At 43.3% G+C, this 19,960-nt stretch overlaps 1 protein-coding gene across 18 annotated transcripts in view; it reads left to right on the forward strand.

Moving 5' to 3' along the window:
• LOC124343114 (basement membrane-specific heparan sulfate proteoglycan core protein-like) overlaps positions 1-19,960 on the forward strand; it is a 59,774-nt gene that overhangs the window by 4,813 nt on the left and 35,001 nt on the right. For 16 of the 18 annotated variants that reach the window (XM_046796219.1, XM_046796208.1, XM_046796206.1 and 13 more), the window contains exons 3-8: positions 14,648-15,218; positions 15,289-15,451; positions 15,526-15,689; positions 15,775-15,921; positions 16,833-17,171; positions 18,187-18,300. In XM_046796219.1, coding sequence (XP_046652175.1) covers positions 14,648-15,218; positions 15,289-15,451; positions 15,526-15,689; positions 15,775-15,921; positions 16,833-17,171; positions 18,187-18,300 — 1,498 coding nt within the window. The remainder of the gene's footprint in view (positions 1-14,647; positions 15,219-15,288; positions 15,452-15,525; positions 15,690-15,774; positions 15,922-16,832; positions 17,172-18,186; positions 18,301-19,960) is intronic. The other 2 variants (XM_046796209.1, XM_046796218.1) reach the window with 1 other exon arrangement.

A 19,960-nucleotide genomic window follows, 5' to 3' on the forward strand; every position in this document is an offset into this window, starting at 1 on the left:
ACGTAACACACAAGATCTTACCCTTCTTGTACAAGAAGGGTAGAAAAAAAAGGCCGTCACAAGTTCCCCCCCCCCTCGTTTTTTCCTCTTTTTCTTTTAAACGGCCCATAACTAACAACAATCGAGAAAGGTACAAGAGCTAGGAAAGAACGCCCCTCGGCTTATATATACATCCGAAAATATTCATTTTCCCTCCATACGAAAAAATAGAAAAAAAAAAACGACTGGGAAATTCTCTTGTAACGTGGAATGATGGCGAACGAACGAACGAAGAGCGCAAAAGAGTGTCAGATAACAACCTTATACAAGTTATTTCAATAGGGCAGAGCTCTCCCAAAGACATATGACGCGCTGGCCGGTCGATTATGTAAAAAACCAACTGGCCCCTTTTTTGGGTGAAAATATAATGAATAGCATTTCTCTCTTCTTTTGAGGTCTGAATCTCATCAAGGCGAAATTGAATTGAGCAATTTTATTTTTTGATGAAAGAAGGGATGAAATGTGTGTTGCCAGAGAGTTTGTTGGAGACTAAAAATATCCGATTTCAGACGCTCGCGTGTAAATAGGCGACGAGTGACTGATGGTTATTGTTATAACTGTGTATACGTGGACGGCTTCTTCAGGTGGCGTCCTATTCACGTCGTGAATATTATTACCCTGCGCCATTTTGACACATTTTAAAAAATATTCCCGTGTTTTTTGGGTCTTGTTCAAATGTTTGAAACCTCAAGTAGTTTGCGAGTGCCGCAGAGAAATTTTTCGTCTTGTTTGGCTCATCAAACAGCAGCAAATTCCTACTGGCTGGATCTTCTCCTCTGTCTGTGCTTGTCTTTTGTTTGTTGAGACGGGAAGTTTTTTAAGTGTTGCAGTTGCCGAGAAACCGGGCGGGAATGGCCGGAGTGGAGGCCAATGTTTCGAGGTTATTCCTTTCCTTTTTTCTTTGAATTGGGTGTGTGTGTGTGTGTGTGTATGTCTGCATGTGTGTGCAATAAAGCAAAGAAACAAATGCGAAACATCGTCGCCAGCGCTGGCTATTTATTTGCATAGAGATAGCGCGCCGGTCTTCTTCTTCTTGTTCTAAGTTCTAACCGCCGCCGCCGCCTGGTGTATACACACAACAGATATACAAGAGTTGTACAGCAAGACGGAGCAAGTCCCAGTTGTTGTATGTCGCCGTCTATTTTGGAAACAGAAGAGAAACGAGTGACGCAATCCGTCCTCTAGTTTCCTTGCCTTTTCTTTCTCTGCGTCTGAGCGCAACTGTCCGCAACTGATTCTGGCGCGACGGCCAATGATTCGTCATCCGATCAACAGCCCAGCCACGCAGAGTTAAGAGCCAAGTGTTTTTTTTTGCGGCCGCGGATTCTGTGGGGCTGTACACACTGTTTTGCATGTCCTGTTTAGTCATCACTTGATTATAGCCTCAAGTAGGCAGCAGCAAAAGAAAGAAAAAGGATAATAATAATCAAAAAAAGGGGAAAAGAAACTTTTTGACAGTCGCTCGATTATGTCTTAATTCCTTTTTTTTTCTTTTGCGTGTCTAATGTACCTACACGCATTAGCCCCGAGAAGGTATACTCGGTGTGTTGTAGGGTATGCGCCAACGTACTAGCTATAGGTGTACATTTCAGGACTGTAAGAAACTTGTTACAAAGAGAGAGAAAAAGAGTTGGTTCATGCTGCGTTTTGGGTAACTTAATATTTTCTACCGGATAGCGAGCAGCAGGTTCCTCTCGTCCCGCGGCTTTTGTTGTTTCCAAGACATAAATGCATCGAGTTGTGTGATTCCCAACCGGCGCCGTTGTCGTTCTTCCATATTTCATGGCGACATGTCCCGTTTTTCTTTTTGGGTGTCGACCATCCAGAATTTGGTTGAACAGCTCAGGCCGTTTTCTTAAAACATGTAAATTTTCTTATCTGGTGGCTAGAAAGCACACATTACAAGGCAGGCTTGTTGTATGAAAATTTCCACACTCTGATGTATTACGTCAATCATTTGATGACCTGATTATGTGTCAGCGTATCAAACGGGAGACGGGTGGGAGGGAGAGTGAAACTGGTTCCAGTTGTTCTTTTTCTGGTGAAGTCTTTTTATTTATTTATTTCCTGTAAATGCAAATGAAGAGAAATGAGATGTAAGCGTCATTGAATGAGACTGCGCATAGCTGGAAGGTAGGAACCAAGTTGCGTGACCTTTCCCGTACGTGTAATAATCATAAACAATCTCTATAAACTGCCATTCGATTTGTGTGTACGGATTGGCACAGCACGAGAACAAGAAATCCTTTGAAGGTGATATGACACCATCCTTCCTGTGAATATTAGATGCAACAGCTGGTTGGTGATTCATTTCCATTGTTGAATTTCCGACCGTAAAAGATGCTGAATCCTTTTTAGAGCTTTTCGGGGCAAACATTCCAAACAACAGGATACATTGGATATAAGTGTCGAGCTCTCTCTCTCCCCATTCTTTCCCAATCAATGAAATGGAGGAAAGGGAAATCAAAAGATAGAAAGATGATAGGCTAGGGTACTTTGTGTGGCCCATCATTTTCATATCACTAACCGCGGCACCTCTTTTTTCTCCATTTGAATATCTGTTGGGAAGGATTTTTTAAAATTTTATTATTTGGTGGGTTCGCAGCTGTGGTTTTGTGATTGACGCAGAATCAGTCAAATATTTAATTGATTTATCAGGAACCTTTGGTCGTTTCAACCTTTCCTCCGTCTCGCATATTTGCCGCCGTTCGTGATGTTTATTTTAAAAAAGAAATAAACTCTAAAGTCTAAACCCGTTGGGTTGATTGAGCCTATCTCCAGGTTAAATATTAATAGAAAAGTGTGAAAACAGTAAAAGATTGTGGCCAAGGGCTGGTTACGGTTCAGCCAAGTGGCCGGTTTTATACGGCGCCAATGATGACTGTAGAGGGGGGACCATGTCACTCCCATTACAGGAATTTGATGTGCTCCTGTCGACAACAGCCGGATCTTTTTTCTGATGTCTCTCGTTGCTTTCCTTTTGGTTGGAACGTATAATCATCCCAAATAGTCAATGAACGGCAGCGGTTTGTAGCTCTCTCTTTCACGCGTGATACTCAGTAAGGGGGGTGGAGTAGGAGGAGGGTATGTCTCCTTCTTTTAGAGTTCATCAGGAGCAACAGGAGGAGCTGGAAAACAACAAAAAAAAATCTCGTCTTTTTTTCTCCCCTCGAATTTCCAGGAGTTTGTTTCGACATACCGCGGTGTTTTGTCTTTCACTTTCTGTGGGGATCCTCCTACACGAAGTGAATCTTGTACAGGAGGAGAGACGGACAGGCTATATAACGTCGACACACGAGGCGAAAAGAGACATGGAGCAATCAGACAAGCAGAGACGAGAGAGAGAGAGAGGTAAAGGCTCTCTTTTTTTACTGTGTGTACTGGAGCGGCTTTCGGGACATCGGGGGGTTGTCTATTTTCAGCCGCCCCTGCTGCACGCTGGGACCAGTGAGATTTGAACTGGCCGTCGAGATGTTGGGCAGGGCAGGAGTCTATAGGGGGGGGGGGGGGAGAGATTCTTCTTTTCAATTTTGACAGACGGCCGCGCGGCGGTCGATGACTTTCCATTCCGTTTCATTCCCATTCCATTCATATTTGTTGACTTTCTGGGACGGATGTGGGCTCTCTCTCCATTCAGAAAGGAAGGAAGGATCTAAACTTTTGGCTCCTAGAGCAGTATTGACGGTCATTTATTATAGGGAGGAGAAGACATTAAATTACCTAAGAAATCGATACGATTCAAGAAAAGGAACGTGTAAAATCACATGCTGCCCTGATTTTAGTCGTGAGTAGGGGTCGGATGGAAATTCAAATTGGATTAAAAACATGAAATTGAAGAAGAAAATTTAGGAAAGTGGAAAAATAAAAAAATGCGAAACCATTTAGCTAAAGAGGTTCCACACCACCCACTGATCACAAGAATTAGGTGGCTCATGCAAGAACAGGCAAAAGTGTTTTAGCTTATTACATCTACAGTTTTCATTTCATTATTCACAGACGAGACAACCTTTTTTGAAAGGTGGGGTTTCCCTCTTTTCCGGACTTGATTTCCATCCAATTTGCCAATTTTTTTTTCGTTTACCTTTTGGACGAGGGGAAAATAGAGAAAGACTATCGTGGCGCGGATTACAGACCCTTCGTACTCTCAAGGTATTGAGGTGGAACGGGGGGCCTTGGTCGATATCAACTGGGCCTGCAAAGATTTAAAAAAAAAGGCAGCTGTTTTTGTTTTCATAATTTTATTTAAAAGTAAAAATTCTTTTCTTGATGGGAAAAAATGTTTTTTTTTTTTCTTCTTCCTCCCGAGGTTGTTAGCGCTCTGGTCGTTTTTCTTTTCCGTTCGTGATGCGCTTTTCCGCGTTGCTATTTTCAGACGACTCGAATGGGGCTTCTTGCTTTTCTTTTTTCTGATTTTCTTCCCTGCGAGAGATTTCCCTCTCAGAAGCGGAGAACTCACAGGATACGGTCAATATGAAATAGAGCCCATTCGTCTCGAATCGTTATGACTTAACCTGTTCCGCCCCTAGATAGACGCGTACACCCCGTCGGGTTCAAGGTATGGAGAGGCTCCTTGATAATAAAATGTGGAATGAAAATGGTGGATACTTTATGTAGACATAATTTTCACTTGTGGATATGAGTTAAGTGACGGCCGAAGCGGAAAAAATTTGGGAAGAAGGTGAAATGTGTTGGGTCGTTGTCACTTTCTCCGAGCGTGGCTAATCGCGGCCGAAATTGTGAGGCAGCTGTGAGCTCCTTGCATCATTGATGAATGACCTTTTCGTCCCATGTTGAGCCTTTGCTTCCCATTTGTCTCTTCTGTCCTCTCCTCTAATTTATGTAGGGAAAATAAAAGATGTTTCCCTATTTTTCTTTCCCAACTTCAACTTCCTTCTTTCCTATTTTCGGTGTATTTTCACTTTTGGACGTCGTCGACAAAATTCTTCAACGAAAACATAAACATACGCACAATCCCCTTGCCCTCAGAAACATCATCAACACTGGGCGCCCAACTAAATGGAAGCTCATCAACGAATGGGCCGAGGGAAGTCGAAAGATGCTGGACGATGACGGCCTTTTTGGCCTGTCAGTAAAGAAAATAACAAGAAAAAGAAAGGCCCCAACTATCTGAGACAAGTTTTAAAAAGAAAAGGCAAAAATGTAAAAGATTTGTTTAGGCATATTTTGGTATTTGTCGATCACATTCGACCGAAAATTCGATCGGAAATTGGATTACCATTTATAGGAGGTGGAATATCGAAGCGACGACAGGGAGGACGAAGACACGATCACGTTAGGGCAAAAAGTCTAAAGGTGCATCTACGACGTACATGGCAAAATGTGGGCGAGACTCTGTTTCATGTTTAGTCGCTCGACACTTTGAAGGATTCACCTATCGCGTTACTTTAACACGACGAGTTCAAAGTCTTTTTCCAAATTTGTCTTTTCTTGGATTTCGGGATTCTTGAATTTTTTAATTCTTTCCCCCTTTTCTTTTGTCCGATTGTGAGGGTAGAATAGTTGCCCTGATTGCATCTGCTAACCCTATCTCTATAGTTAATATAATAAAATAGAAAGGTCATAACTATGGCATCCCTCGGCTCTAGCTTTGTGCTCTAGCAATTAGCTATTGCGCTGCGTAGAGAGACGGGGGCAACGCCCATCTGGCAGCCTACCACTTGAAAAAAGAGACGGCAGACCTCCTCCCAGTCGCGATCCTTTTCAACCCGAAAGAGAGAGAACAAAAAAAGATTAACTGTGCCAGGGTAGAAAACAACAGAAGACTGGGCACAACACAATAAGGTGATCTGAATAAGATAAAGAAGAATGTGGATTGTGTTGTGTTGTAGGTCCTATATATATAACGAGTCATGGAAAGTCAAATTCCGGTAGATTATAGCGGTCGATATGGTAGAACTACGTGACACTCACCTCACCCTTTTTTACTTTTTACTTTTTCAAATGTCTTATCGGTCATTTTGTGGTGGAAACAACTCAAATTTAATTAAATCCAGCGCCGTCTAAAAGCTCTAAAAGTGTTGACTTTCAACTTGGAAGAGGACGGCCTTTTTTGACGATCGTCTATCGGTGAAATTGTGTTTTTATTAACTTTTACTTGTTTTTCTCTAAACTTCATGCGCGCGTGACGTGACTTGATTATTCATACGGGTATTTGTCTATCTCTCTGCAACTGCGCCCCCTATCGGCTGGGTAGATCAGGAAATGGTGAAAATGTTGGCCGGGGTAACGATGTAGAGAAATAACACTAAAAAGGAGAACCGTCGTTCATTGTTGGTTCGTTGTTGTTGTTGTCGTCTCTTACACGGGCGCTTCGGCAGCGACAGGACGCCAAGAGCGCGCGTGCTCACGCTGACGTCGTATTCATTTCCATCTGATTTACACACGAAGAGTCCGGGCGAAATGGGAAGGAGAACAAGGTAGGGCCGAGCTAGCTAGAATAAGGAGCCGATTGAGAGAAAAAGTCTTCTTGTCTAGTCCTTACCTGATGGCCATGGGATGGGCGGCTGCTGCTGCTGCTGCTCTCACCTTAAACGAGCCAGACTTTTAGTGTGTAATAGACGAATGGGAATAGATACTTTCATCAGCATTCTCGCCCTTAGGTCATGCAACTTGTATCAAAATATCAAGAGGCTATAGACGATAAATTGACGCAAAGAAGGAAGGAATAATAAATTATACGTACCTATATGTACAATGGGCAGCAGGGCTCCAGGAGCCAGCCAGCCAGGAGGGCAAGAAGATGTTTTTTTTTAAAAGAGAGAGTTTGGAGTTGCAGAGCCGAGGACGCGCTTCCAGCAGGTCTTTTTTAATAGTTTTTTTAGACTACGGATGTATACACGTATTCATGCAAATGTTCTTCTTCTTCTTCTTTGGCGGGGTGACCGCCGGGATAGCGTTGAATCACCTTCGATGCGGTCACCAACCAAACAAAATAGTTAAACAAGATGAAGAAAGAAATACAACGGGAGGTTGTATACACGTCCCTTTCGGGGGTTCATTAAAACACGCTTTTCTTTTTTAACTTATTTTTTTGAGGGAAAATAAAAATGACATGGAAAAGAAAGATGCCAAACGACAAAGAAATGACCAGACGAAACTTGTTGAGTCTTTTTTTTTTCTTCTTCTTCTGAATTTTTCTGGTGAAACAAATAACTGCCAGAAAAATCACTGGAATCCTTGAGAAAGAGATGGAGAGAGAGCTGGTTATGGTTATAAAAACTTGATTTGCATAGACACACACACATCAAAAACATGGGAATAGATGATAAAATATTGCTAGCCTTTTTTTTTAAGTAGATACGGTAGAAAGAAAAAGAATACACAAAGTTCTAGAGAGAGCTTTGCAGGCCAGCAGACAGACCGGCTCTTTGATTCACAAACACTTGGCGACACAAATTTTTTTTTTTAGATTTTTTTTGTCTGTTTGAGCGGGGCTTTTGATTGTTTCGGACTGTCAACTCCGTTTTCGTCTTCAATCTCCTGTTCTCAATTTTTTGTTGCTTTTTTATGATTCTTAATTTACAATGAGACTCTTGTAACTTTTTTTTTCGAGATTTTTGTCCGTGCCGAGAGATGACATTGAGATTCGTCACGGACGTCCATGGTCATGCCGGACTCTGGCTTCCTTATTCATTCATTTATTGTCTCTCTAAATGGCTCTAATAATTTCTCATTCGTTATTCATCACGTCGTCATCATAAGCGGAGAAACTTTTCATTTTTCCCACTGGATTTTTTCACTCAAGGACTAGTTGTTGTTGTAGGATCCCGATCTCATGTGTTACATCCATGGAAAAAAATGTAGCGTGTGCTGGGGCAATGTTATTCCGTTTTTTCGTGACAAATGGCACCGACCGATGGCCAGCCAACAGCAGCAACCAGTCAGCATCGGGTTCCAAGTTGTTGTTTCGTTTGTCATTCATCATCAGCATTTTTCCACGTCGACTCGTTTTCTTTTCCCTTTTGTTTCGCTGAGATTTTTTCATTCAAGACCTTAAAAGGGTCGTCGATTCACATTCCCCTCTTGCTCGCATGTTTATTCTAATAACAATGTAATGCGTGTACTCTTTAACCGGTAGATTCATTTTTTGATGCATTGCTACTTGGTAGCCATTCCTGAATCACCAATCCAATCCTATACGGACTGTGTTGGTAGTGGATTCACGTTAGATTGTTACTGCGTTATTATTCGACTGTATAGTAATCTCAAAACGTGAGTAGACTATGGAAATGGCAATCGTAATAATGAGCCTGTACGTACGGTCGAATGGATTATTGACATGTTCCATGTGGGAAATTTATGCCGGCCGCTGTTCCCGCGAGCCTCCGTGACATTTGCCGCAGCTGCTACAAGTCGCAAGTTATCGCGCGGCTTATTTGAAATACCTGCCGTGTATATATACAAATGTTGTTGCGCAACGCTCCTGGAAATGTATTTCTTCTTCGAGAAAATGGGGAAAAGAAAAAAAAGATAAACAACAGTTGCCTGCATACCAGTTTGGCTCGTACAGCATATAGGGAAGCTAAGGAAGAAAAAAAGATCTCTCTCTGTGCGTCGCTTTTTAGTTGCTGATTATCTCTCCCTCTCTTGTCTGCCTTTTCTGTATAGAATTACCGTTTGAGATGTTTTTTTCTTTCTTCTTCGACTAGTCACATAGTCCACAGTCGCTGAGCTATCAAATATGATGCTGGCAACTGTGTGCACGTGTCGTATCATTATCTCAGCAGCGCACCTGTGCCGAGAGAGAATAAGAGTTTGCCATGGATCTGGTCGAGTTTTTAAGCTGCTTTTCATTTCTTATCTCGCCCACAACTAAAATTTTTGTTTTCTGGACGTCTGGTGCGGATGAAGGAACTGGCGACGAGTGTGTGGCTTGGCTTTCTGCTTTCTCATGCCAAGCCGAATGATAATCAACACAAGAGGTCGAATTAAAAACAAAATGTTGGGTTGCCGATTCTTTTTTTACTCCCAGTCATCTTGTCAATTGAGTGTTGACTGTGGCGTTTTGATTCTTTTCTTTCGCTTTTAGTGGCGTGTGAATTTTAATGACACATCAGAGCCAACAAGAGCAAACAGAATCTAAAGGAAGAAAGTCGTGGCCAGAAACATTCCTTTAAAAATTGTCGACTCATTTTTATGGACGCCGCGTGAAAATTGTGTTCCGTTGTAATCCCCGCGTCGTGACGGATTTATTGTCGTTTCCCACATTTCTCCGATTATTTCCCCTGTAACGTCCAGTTTTAATTGTTCGTACGACGTTAAATCAGAAGAGATTTTAATAGTTGAAGGGTTTCCTTTTTTAAATTTTACCAACCAAAAACCAACTTCTAAAAGGCATTATCAACATGATCGCCATATAATTTCGTTAAGATTTTTTGGTACTGGCCACAAACAGAACAACAATCGGTGGGGTTTAGTGTGTTGTCCCCCTATTCAGTCACGTCCACCTTATTATTTCCCCCCATCTTATCCGGATAGAGAGGCGAGCCTTTTTATAACTCTCCCTGGACTCTTGTGTTTGTATGCATGTATGCGTTATATTATACAGCCGCAACTACCACCCACAATTTGCTTTGGAGAGGAGGGCTGTTTGTTATTTGTCCACCCGACGTTATCGCCAGTCGTGGTCGTTTTTCGTCTCTTTTGGTCAGTCCGTGTCACTGGTCTAAAGGTATTCTACAGCAGACCACCATATATATATATCTATGCCCGCATATTATTGCATTCTATTACATTATTATAGCTTTTAAAGCTTTTAACTTTTTCTTTTTCTTGTTTGCTCGGGGGTTGCGGCCCTCCTGCGGTGCTGCGATGTGTAATAACACACGCTCCTCATCTATACACTCGGCTGGTTATAGGTTGAGGTTTATGTACATGTCGGGGAGAGAGAAAAAAAGGGAAAGAAAAAAGAAAAAAAGAATAAAGGAGTATCGGATTGATGACGGGGCAATAGCCAACGACCACCGCCAGTTTGTGCAGTACAACACCAAAAAGTTTCCTCTTGGCTTGAAAGAGGAGGCCGGGACAAATAGGTATAGACTTACGTCATTCCTTAAAAAGAAGAAATTGCTGCACAGCACGGAAACAACACACACACACACAACAGTTGAAACCGGCGACCCAAAGGTCCAAAGGCCAGTCCCCCACAAAAAACCCACCCACCCAATCTCCCGTTAGAAATAAGGTGTATAGTGCTCGCCATTGTAGTCTAGTCCCTGTACAGACTATATATACAATAAATACTCGAAACTCTTTTTTTAAGTGTGTGTTTGTCATGTCTTTTTAAAAGAGTCTACCACCCCCCTCATTGGTAGGGTTGGTCCGAAAAGGCATCAAGCGACACATTCAACCCCTTACATTACACCCAAGAATAATCACGTAGTTTAGGAGGGTTTATTATATATTAGGGTGGAATACGTAGTACCTCTGTACGTTTTATCGCTCCGTTTGAAAATCAAATTGAATGGGATCACAAGACATAAAGCACATGAAACATCTGCTGTAGGGTGACAGTCCACTTGTCCCTTGAGCAGGAAGTTACACAATGTACAGAAAAGACATTCCACTCCACATTCAAGTTTTATGTATGACGACTTTCTCTCTCTTAGGCACTTAAAGACCTCCCAAATTGCATTTTTTTCCAGCCCTCAATGACGTCACCTGCTTATTCTTTTCCCTTCCATATCTGGAAATTTGAACGCAATTGCACAAAGATATATTCATTGGATTATTTTTCGTGTTTGGATTTGAGCTCGGAGCGACGTGGTGGTGGAAGGGAATTGATACCGTTTGCTATTGGAGTTGGTATTATTATAGTCTCGCCAAGGGCAAATTTTTGAGTGCATAGTGTGTTTTGTTTGTTTTTTGGTGTTTTATTTTGAATTATTATCGGGCAATCTTTAGCTCGAGCTAGCACAGCTCGCCGGTATCGTACCGGGTGGTCCGTCGTCGTGTTGTTGTTGCCTAGCCGATTCGTTCAGGGTCGTTTCGACCGGCCGCTAGATGGTGTCGGTAGTCGGTCTCGGATTTTCTTCACCCCCGCCGCTGTAGATAATAAAATTCAAAAATTGGTCTCGGTTGCTCGACTTTTTTTTTATTCCATTCAAATGCGCAAACAAGCCACTGCAATTGGCCTTTTTGAGTATTTGCTTTTCAATCTCATTTGAATGTCAGTGTCAATTCGTTTATTCGCAAAAAAGAAAAATGCGACGTTTTTCAGAGGCAACTGTGAACAAGATTTGATATTTACGTTGACTTTACCACGTAAGCTGTACATTGTATACACAGGGACATGAGTAGCAAACTTTGTGTTGTGTGTCATCGTTGCCAGAACACAGAGACGAAAGGAATTGAGCTAAAAGACTTGACGCAAACATTCTTTGCACACACTTGATGGGCGCTGGCCTGTTTTGGGCTTATTCGTAGCTCAGCAACTACAAGTGGAGCGCATCAGACCCAACGTGCAAACAAAGAAATGCACTGTGTGTTAGTTTTACTAGAACTCTCTGGCTGGATCCCCCAATTTTGCAGTGTGTCAATAATCTCTTTGAAAACTCGAGAGTGTCAATATCAACTTCCTCTCTCTGTGTTTCCACCCACCCAATCCCAACTGTGAAACGTCATGGCCATTGCGAAACGGGGAAAATAATATCCAACGGAACAATGGCCATGTAATGAAACCACCTTTTTTTATTGCCGCCAGTCTCTGTGAATTAATAAGCCTACATTATAAATTCAGAAAAGTCTAGCAATTTTAAAATGAAACACAATTATTCACATCAAATTGCTCCCCTCCCGCTCTGTTAGTCTGTTCATTTCATTTCTGTTGAATCTATTTTTGGTGGTGGTGACGTTAGTTTACTCTTGCGGCCGGTAAGGCGGTTACCGACTAACCTACGAGTCAATATTGACGGGCATTCTTCCTTGAGTAACGTGCCTACAGGCGGAGGAGGCACATAGATTGTTGGGCAAAGGAGTCGGTCGAGGGCAAAAGGGCGGCGTTTTATTTCAAAGTGAAAACGAATTCAAAAGTAATATCGTCTTCCCAAAGCTATATGGATGACGCCATCACATCCTGTCGGACCAAATAACAAACAGGGTTTACCTTTACGTCACAATGGCAGTCAATAAATGCGGAGGAGGAGGTTTAGTGTCGACATGCCATTGTTGTTATTGTTGGGATTGAAACTTTGGTGGAGGGAGCGGCGACCTTTTGGTTATTGTCTATTCATCGTGTGTTGTATTCATTGCAGTCTTGGGTCTTGTTTATAAATAAAGTAGCTTGCCCTGGCCATTCGTGCGGCAGGAATTGTTGTTTCGGGACCTGCAGGGGTAGCATTTCGCAAACAGCTCTCAGTTGGTTGCCTCAAACCATTCGACTTTCCGGCATTTGATTCGCGTTGCTAGGCCATCCATTTCTGCTGTGTAGGATTCGTCTGATGTCGGATCCTTCACGGTCCATTTCGCCATCGTAGCTTTGAGCCTCAATACCAGTGGGGTGGTGGTGGTTGGGAGGGAGGGAACCTTAAGAACATAAGACGCTTTTGGCATTCAGACTGTCTGGCGCCCAAGAAACTCCACCCTCTGGTCTTGACGTCGACGGGCGAGGGAGTGAAAAGAATCCATCTTGTGCTTTTCTTTTTTTTGTCTCTCTATCTCTTATTTGATACGCTTTTGGTGCTATTGCAAACTAGCAGATCTATTGGACAGATCCTTCACCTCTCGCCGGAGACACACAGGAAATGATGGACAGACTTGAACTGGGCGCACACTTCGTCGCATCTTTTTTTTTTTCAATCCAGAAAGAAAGAAAAACGAATCGTCTTTTTATTGCCAACATCAAATGCGTCAGGCGATAAAAGGCAAAATGGACTAATTGCTGGACGACGGCCAATTGATTGTTTGCTACGTCCCCCTTTTTTCAGGGGGCTAGCTGGAATCAAAGATTATAGGCAAACTTATTCCAGTTGATGTGACGATATAAACGTTGTATTTAGCGCATGTCCTAGCTGCAAGCTCGGTGGACGAGTGAGAGGATTGGGAATTGTGTTTACGTCTTTAACGCAGCGCCGCCTATAAATGTCGACTGGAAATATTGGAACTAGGCGCTGGATGAGCTATCTCTGGCAGGAGGAGTCTCTATAAAGCACTTTGAATAAATGAATAAAATCCAGTCAAGTAGATAGTGAATAGTCGGTATGCATATCGGTTCCATATTTCCGCTGTACCCGAAAGCCTCTTTCTTCACCCGGGCTTCTAGCTTCTTCTCTCTTGTGTCGTTGTGTTTGTGTTTTTATTGGCTCCTTTTCGTCACGAATCCCGCAGTATTTTTATTTATTCTCTCCTCTCTCTCGGCCATTGCGCGTCACTTTGATGGATCGGCTCGTTTGTCGCCCCGAAAAGAAGCGCGACAGCAGCGCTTCTTTTGCTACTCAATGATGTAACGATGGCAGAAGAGAACATCTCAACTAAACAAATAGCACCGCTGCGTAGGTGGGAGTTTGGGAGAAAAGAAAATAGCTTTGAAAATAACAATTGATTAGATTCTTTCAAATCTTTATTTTTGTTTTCCCCCCGGTGCGATCCAATCCGAGTAAAGTGGCGGCGGAGAATGGCGAGAAATCCCATCGGTAGGGGATGGAATGTATCTAATAAATAGTCACGGGCCCCCCCCCCCCCTAGTAAGTAGTACATCATCCAACACAACAGTTTCAGGATCTCGAAACCGCCATTTCCCGCCGCTATACACGATCCGCGTAGCGTGAAGAAAGTGTTGATTTGTTGGGCGCGGTCGGGTTCTGATGCTTATCGGCTGGGCTGCACAAAACTTGGCCCCCTCGCAGCATATCACTAAATGGATACTGGGGGGAGAGAGAGAGTGGACTAAGGAGACTCCATATTCCCGGATCGCAATTCGTGTCGATAAAATACATTCAATGGATCAAGCGGAAGAAGCGCTATGGCGAAGAAGGGAGAGTGAGCTATTGCGCAAAATGTGGGCGCCTCCTTTGGTCCATCTCGTTCTTCTCGACCGAGAGCGAAATGGAATTGGAATGTTCCAGCACTCGCGTATCCTCTCACTCCATCTTCGCCCTTTTTCTCCCTTCCGCTTCTTTCCGCCATCCTCCTTCTTTTTGACTTGTATGAAGTATACACACACACACTCCTTGGCTCCTTCCTGCTTTCCTCCCGATCGATATCTCGGTCCCTCTTTTTCCTTTATCGGCCCATCTCCATCTTCCAGCAGCGAAACGAGCAGACTAACGTGGAACCTAAAAGAAAAGACTTTGCTCCTGAAAAAAATGTAGAAAAAGTGGAAAGAGGAAGTGAGGCGGAGGCAGAAAAAAAAATAAAGACGGGATTTTTTTTTTCTTTTTTTCTTGGCTGACGACCAAAACGGGCCGACGACGATGGGATCAACAATCGAGACATTGTTGACTTCCATGTAGAACAACATCGATTGGGGAGTAAAAAAAGGATCGCCTTGTCGCCTCGTTGTTGTTTTCTTTTTTTATTATTGATTTGATTTTGAACGAAAAGAATGAAAAATCAATCCACTTAATTTGATTGGTTTATTTCTCTTTTGCAGGATGATAGCGACTTGGTTTTCGATGATGGATTCTTTGGGAATGACGAGGAGGTTTGGTCTTCTGTTGCGGGTGAAACGGCCAACAGCCGAGTGAAGCGCGAACCTCCTCCGTCGCTGGAGGAAGGAGAGCGCCGTGGTGGACGCCATCGACAGTTGGTCAATGGTGGCAGCAGTCACAGCACTAAATCGGCCTCTCTCGGTCACTGGGATCGCCACCAGCAAAAGACCAAGAAACAATTGCACCACCAAAAGCAACAACACGCCGAAACAGATGAGAAAAAAGACGCGAAACAACACCACGATCACCACAAAGCGGCGGTTGCTCAAAAGAAGAGTCAAGTTGTTACCAGAGCCAACTTGAAGCAACTGGAACCGAACCATAAGAAGCACAACAACAACAACAATCACAAGAGCAATCACAGCAAGAAAAACCACAAGAAAGTCCCGGTTGTATTGAAAATTGACGACGATGATGAAGACTTGATGTTGGGCGATGGATCGGGATCAGGAGACGGTGAAATTATTCTTCCGTCGCCTCCTTCCCAAGGTGGATCTGGAATCGGCACACGAAGTAAAATACAACTTTTATTATTCCGAATGTGAATTGTAAATAATGGCGCCAATTTTTGATTTGATTGCAGAGATGTACCGGTGCTCGTTGCTGGTCCAGGAACCGTACAATCAGGAGCTGGGCGACCGAGAAAGCAGCGATTTTAGTGAAATGGCGGATCGCTTCAACATTGCCGTTGATAATCTTTACCTGCGCGTATCCGGCACTCAGACGACCAATGTCCAAACATTCGAGTAAGTATTCAATTTGGCGTATACTACGTTTCTTTATTTTAGATTTTTTACAAAATACTATTTCCCTTTTTAAGACGGACAAGTCAACGACAGTTGACCAAAGTCAATTTCGATATCGAATCGCAAGATTTTGACGATGTAAAAGTCATCGAGTCGACTCTCCGTTCAGCCGTGCAAAACGGCATAATTGGGTCATTCTACGTCGAGTCTGAGGGATTCACGTTCCGAGTCGTCGAAGGTAAATCGATCTGCAGCTGTATTCGTTTTGTCACTTGATTTGATTTTAATTTAATCTGTCGATCGGATGGAATGGTCGTCTGTAGGTTCCGCCATTAGTCCACTTCCATCTCCTCCTGAGAATCCAGACGATTGTGAGATCCAATGCAAATCGGATGGCCAATGCATCACATTGGAGCAGCGTTGCAATGGCATCGACGACTGCGAAGATGGATCCGATGAGGAAGGATGCGGTAAGTCTTTGATTTCTTGCCTTTCTTTTGCCTGTTTTTTTTCCTCTTCCAATTTTTTGTTTCGTGACCGGCCGACACACGCGTCCATAACAATGGTGGGCGTTGGAATGGCCTTTTTTAGGAAGAGGAGGATCTCTTCATCATTTCCCTCCTTTTTCCTCCCCTCGAAAAGGTTTTTTCTTCTCTCTTCTGTTATTTTGTTTTATGCCTGGGTTTGATGGTAATCATCTCGAGTTTCATCACTCCATCACTCAACAAAGTCAATGGAACGTGCCCATGGACGGACATGTCCACGTGATCATAAACAGAACGCCAGGGATGAAAATAGATGGAAAGAATGAGAAAGAAAAAAAGGGGATGATGAAAGATTATTAGAGGCGAGAAAGAGAGAGGGTCTCGCTATTAGGACGCCCTCGCTAGTCCATCAAGTCCCGGCAAACAAATCCCTGCCTCAGTCCATCCTCACATCCTTGATAATACAATAATGGACGACGGGATGGACAGACGGGTGTGTTGTATTTGTTTGTCTAGTTTTGTTACTATCACATAAAAACAACACCACCACCACCACCCGTCCGGTATTTGTGTTTGTTGTTCCAATCAATCGATCACACCTGAGTTGATGCAGCAGCAGCAGCAGCTTTTGTATATCCATATGTAGCAAATTCAATCCAGCTGTCATCTCGATCCTCACAATCGGAATAAAAAATTGATAAACAACAGACACTCGTATAAAGGGAAATGATAAAATAGACAAAGGTCGACTCCTCCTTAACTTCGATCTTTATATGGCCTGGTATCTCCAATAATTTTTCACCTTTCTCCACACAGTTTGTTTTGTTGTATTTCTCGGTTTTAATATTTCAATGACATATTATAATATTGGATGATGAATGATTTTTTATTGGTAGCGCCCCCATCTCAACCGGACGGTTCTGAACCAGCACCGGAAGAGCTGGACTGCCGTGGAGACATCAAAACCAAATGTCGAGGACCCAACGGTTTATCTTATTGTGAGGAAGATCAGTGCGACGGAATCGTCAAGTGTCCAGAAGGCGACGACGAGGAGGGTTGCTCCGTTGCGGTGACCAGCACCAACGCTCCGGATCCGACGACGACAACAACGACAACAACTACCACCACCACAACCACGACTCCAGCACCGACGACGACAACAACCACCACCACAACAACTAAACCAACAACAACTACAACAACTACAACGACGACCCCAGAGCCACCACCCGTTGGTAATTGATTCAATTTCAACATCCTTTTATAGTTCTCAGCAGTTTCCTTCTGAATATTATTTCCAACTGGAATTTGAACGTGTCATAAGGATCCATGACGTCAAGGTCGGTTGTCACAGGGCGTGGAATGAGTGATTGAGCTAGGGGGGGAGAAAAAATGACGCACCTCGTAATATGTAAATGGCGAAATTCCGGCATCGTCGTTTTATTGTTTTGTATTTTTCAACTGACTGATTTACATCAATCAAACACCGTCGGCAAGGTCTGGTGACGCCACCGTCTGCAGGTTTGACATGTATTCATAAGGAAATGAATTTCCATTTGTCTGACTGCATTATTTGTCTGTATAATACTGTATCGACTCTCTTGGCCATGGGAGAAAGTGGAAGGAAAGGCTTTGGTTGCGAGAATGTTGTGCAAGTTCTGCTCCGGAAGGAGCTCAGACATGAATAGATGTTTGAGTGCCGACTGCTGAGGTCGTCAGATAGCCGTTTGGATTGGTGGCATGAATGATGGGAGCCTTTTTTTCTCTCTACTACATAAGCAACCAGCAGACATTCAAACAGGCATTCAGACAGCGGAGACAGACAAGACGGACAACAACAAAAGGGAGAAAGAAAGACTTAATATCTATCAGCTGATTTCCATGGGAGCTGGACGAGTGATGCGGGCATGAGTCTCGACTCTCCACCATCAAAACGTAATCATTTGTAAAACGATGATGGATGATGAGTGCGTATATGCAGTGTCTGTTGAGCCGGCCAGTTGGTTCTCGGCTACTCGTCCATTCCTCCCATGATTGCGGATCATGTCCGCCGCTATCTTTATACTGCTCGCCTTTATTATGTATATAAATGATCAGTGGGAGCTGATTGATTAGCCTTTAATGGTCGATTCAGGGCATTTGCTGATTATTATTCCTTTCATTTCTTTTTTTTTTCTTTTATTTCGAATCATTTGTATAAATCGTTTGGATTTTTTCTTCATTTTTCTTCTTCCCTTTGCTCACGAGAAGGTTGCCAAGAGGACGAATTCAGTTGCGATGGCCGGTGTCTGCCCTTTTCCGTTTTCTGCAACGGTCAGGCCGACTGTTCAGATGGAGAAGACGAAAGTAATTGCATCGTCACAGGTACACATCCAATCATTTTATTTTATTTTATTTTATTATTCTCTTCGCATCCATCATTCGCCTCGCCTTATTTTGCGTAAAAAATTTTTAAGCGCGCTTTTTAAATATTCGGATAAAAGCTCGAAAATTTAAAAATCATCCACGCCTCGTAGGGTACAGTCAACAAGTTGAAATGTGTTGACACGATAGGAAATTCTTAATTACACAAGGAGGAATGCGCGTGAAAGAAAGGAAAAGTATCGTGTGACCCGGCGTCCCATTGAATAACCAGTCGACTGAACGGCCGCTCGACCGCCCGCACGTCACCCGTCACCTGATCCCGTTCCAACGAAATCTTTTAACTCTTTCATCACCACTTCATAACGTACATAGGCGGTCCATCGCCCTCCCTAATTCCGTGTAGCCATTAATGTCGTCAGCAACTGAAACATTTATTTCTCCTTCTTCCTTTTTTAATTTGGGCGTGAAAAAAGAAACGCTCCGCCCTGGTTTCCTCCTCGCGTTTCTCTCCGCAGAATCCCCCTGTATTTAACAACGTTCAAGATGACAATTGGTGTTGTTGTTCTCGGGGGTCAAAGGTGATGAGAGAGTTTTTTCCCGCTTTCTCACTTTTTTTTTCTCTTTGGGTAGATTTTCACTTGTCATAATGTTTCTTGCTCCACCACCAGCACCACCACATTTGGGCTTAAATGTGGGTCGATGCCACTCGATGGATGGTGCCTGCTGGTGGGGAAAAGACAAGAGCATTGAAGTAAATTCCAGCAGTCACGGCCGAAAGTCACGAAATCAGGAAAATAAAAAAGAGACAAACACACGGGCGGAATGTTGACTGTTGTGGTCCTCCCGCATTGTCAAAGTTGGAGCGATGAGTAGGCAAATGAATGAATAGAATGAGAAAAGGGGTTCGGCAGAACAGAAATGGGGTTACCCCTTCTTGTATAGAGCCCTAGCGTATGTGTAATAGACGGCCTCACGTTGTAGAGTCGCTATAAAAGAGTCGGGGATAAGCCAAAGGTTGTGAACGTATGGGTTGGGCCAACGTCAATAGGTCGACATGTGAACAAGTGAATGTAAGTAATAGTACACAGCAGAAGAAGAAGCTAAGCTCCGAAGAAGGAGAAACGTCATTTTGGTGGTCCCCCCATGTTATGATAACGACGTCACGGTTCACTTGCTTGTCAGTTTTTCTATACAAGCAGCTCGAGTCTAGGCCAACATCTTTTTGGTTCATCACCCGATTGAGTAGCTCAACTGTAGGCGGGTGATTTCTACCATTTCCAGTTGCTGCTTTTTCTTCGTCTGATGCCAAGTTTCGTCGGATCATTTTTATTTTTTATTTTTTCTTCCCCTCCCTCCCGCTGGCTCATCTTCTTTCTTTTGGGCACCTTTTTATATATATTACACGTGTGTGACGTACGTAGAAAACACAGCGGCTTCCAATGCCGAGTCATCATCCGAACAGAAGCCGAAAGGGCAGCGCTGAAAGAGAAGAAGAATAAAAAAAAACTGGGGGGGAAGCGGGAGAGAGAATCCCGCGTGAAGGAGGTCCCCGCCGGAGTAATGGAGTAGTACTTTCAGCAGCGACTGTGTAGACGGTAGTATAATATATATATAGAGAGAGAAAGAAAGAATGGGATATTTGTAGGAGAGATGCGCAGCA

Source organism: Daphnia pulicaria, chromosome 6 (assembly GCF_021234035.1).
Source record: "Daphnia pulicaria isolate SC F1-1A chromosome 6, SC_F0-13Bv2, whole genome shotgun sequence".
Taxonomy (NCBI): domain Eukaryota; kingdom Metazoa; phylum Arthropoda; class Branchiopoda; order Diplostraca; family Daphniidae; genus Daphnia; species Daphnia pulicaria.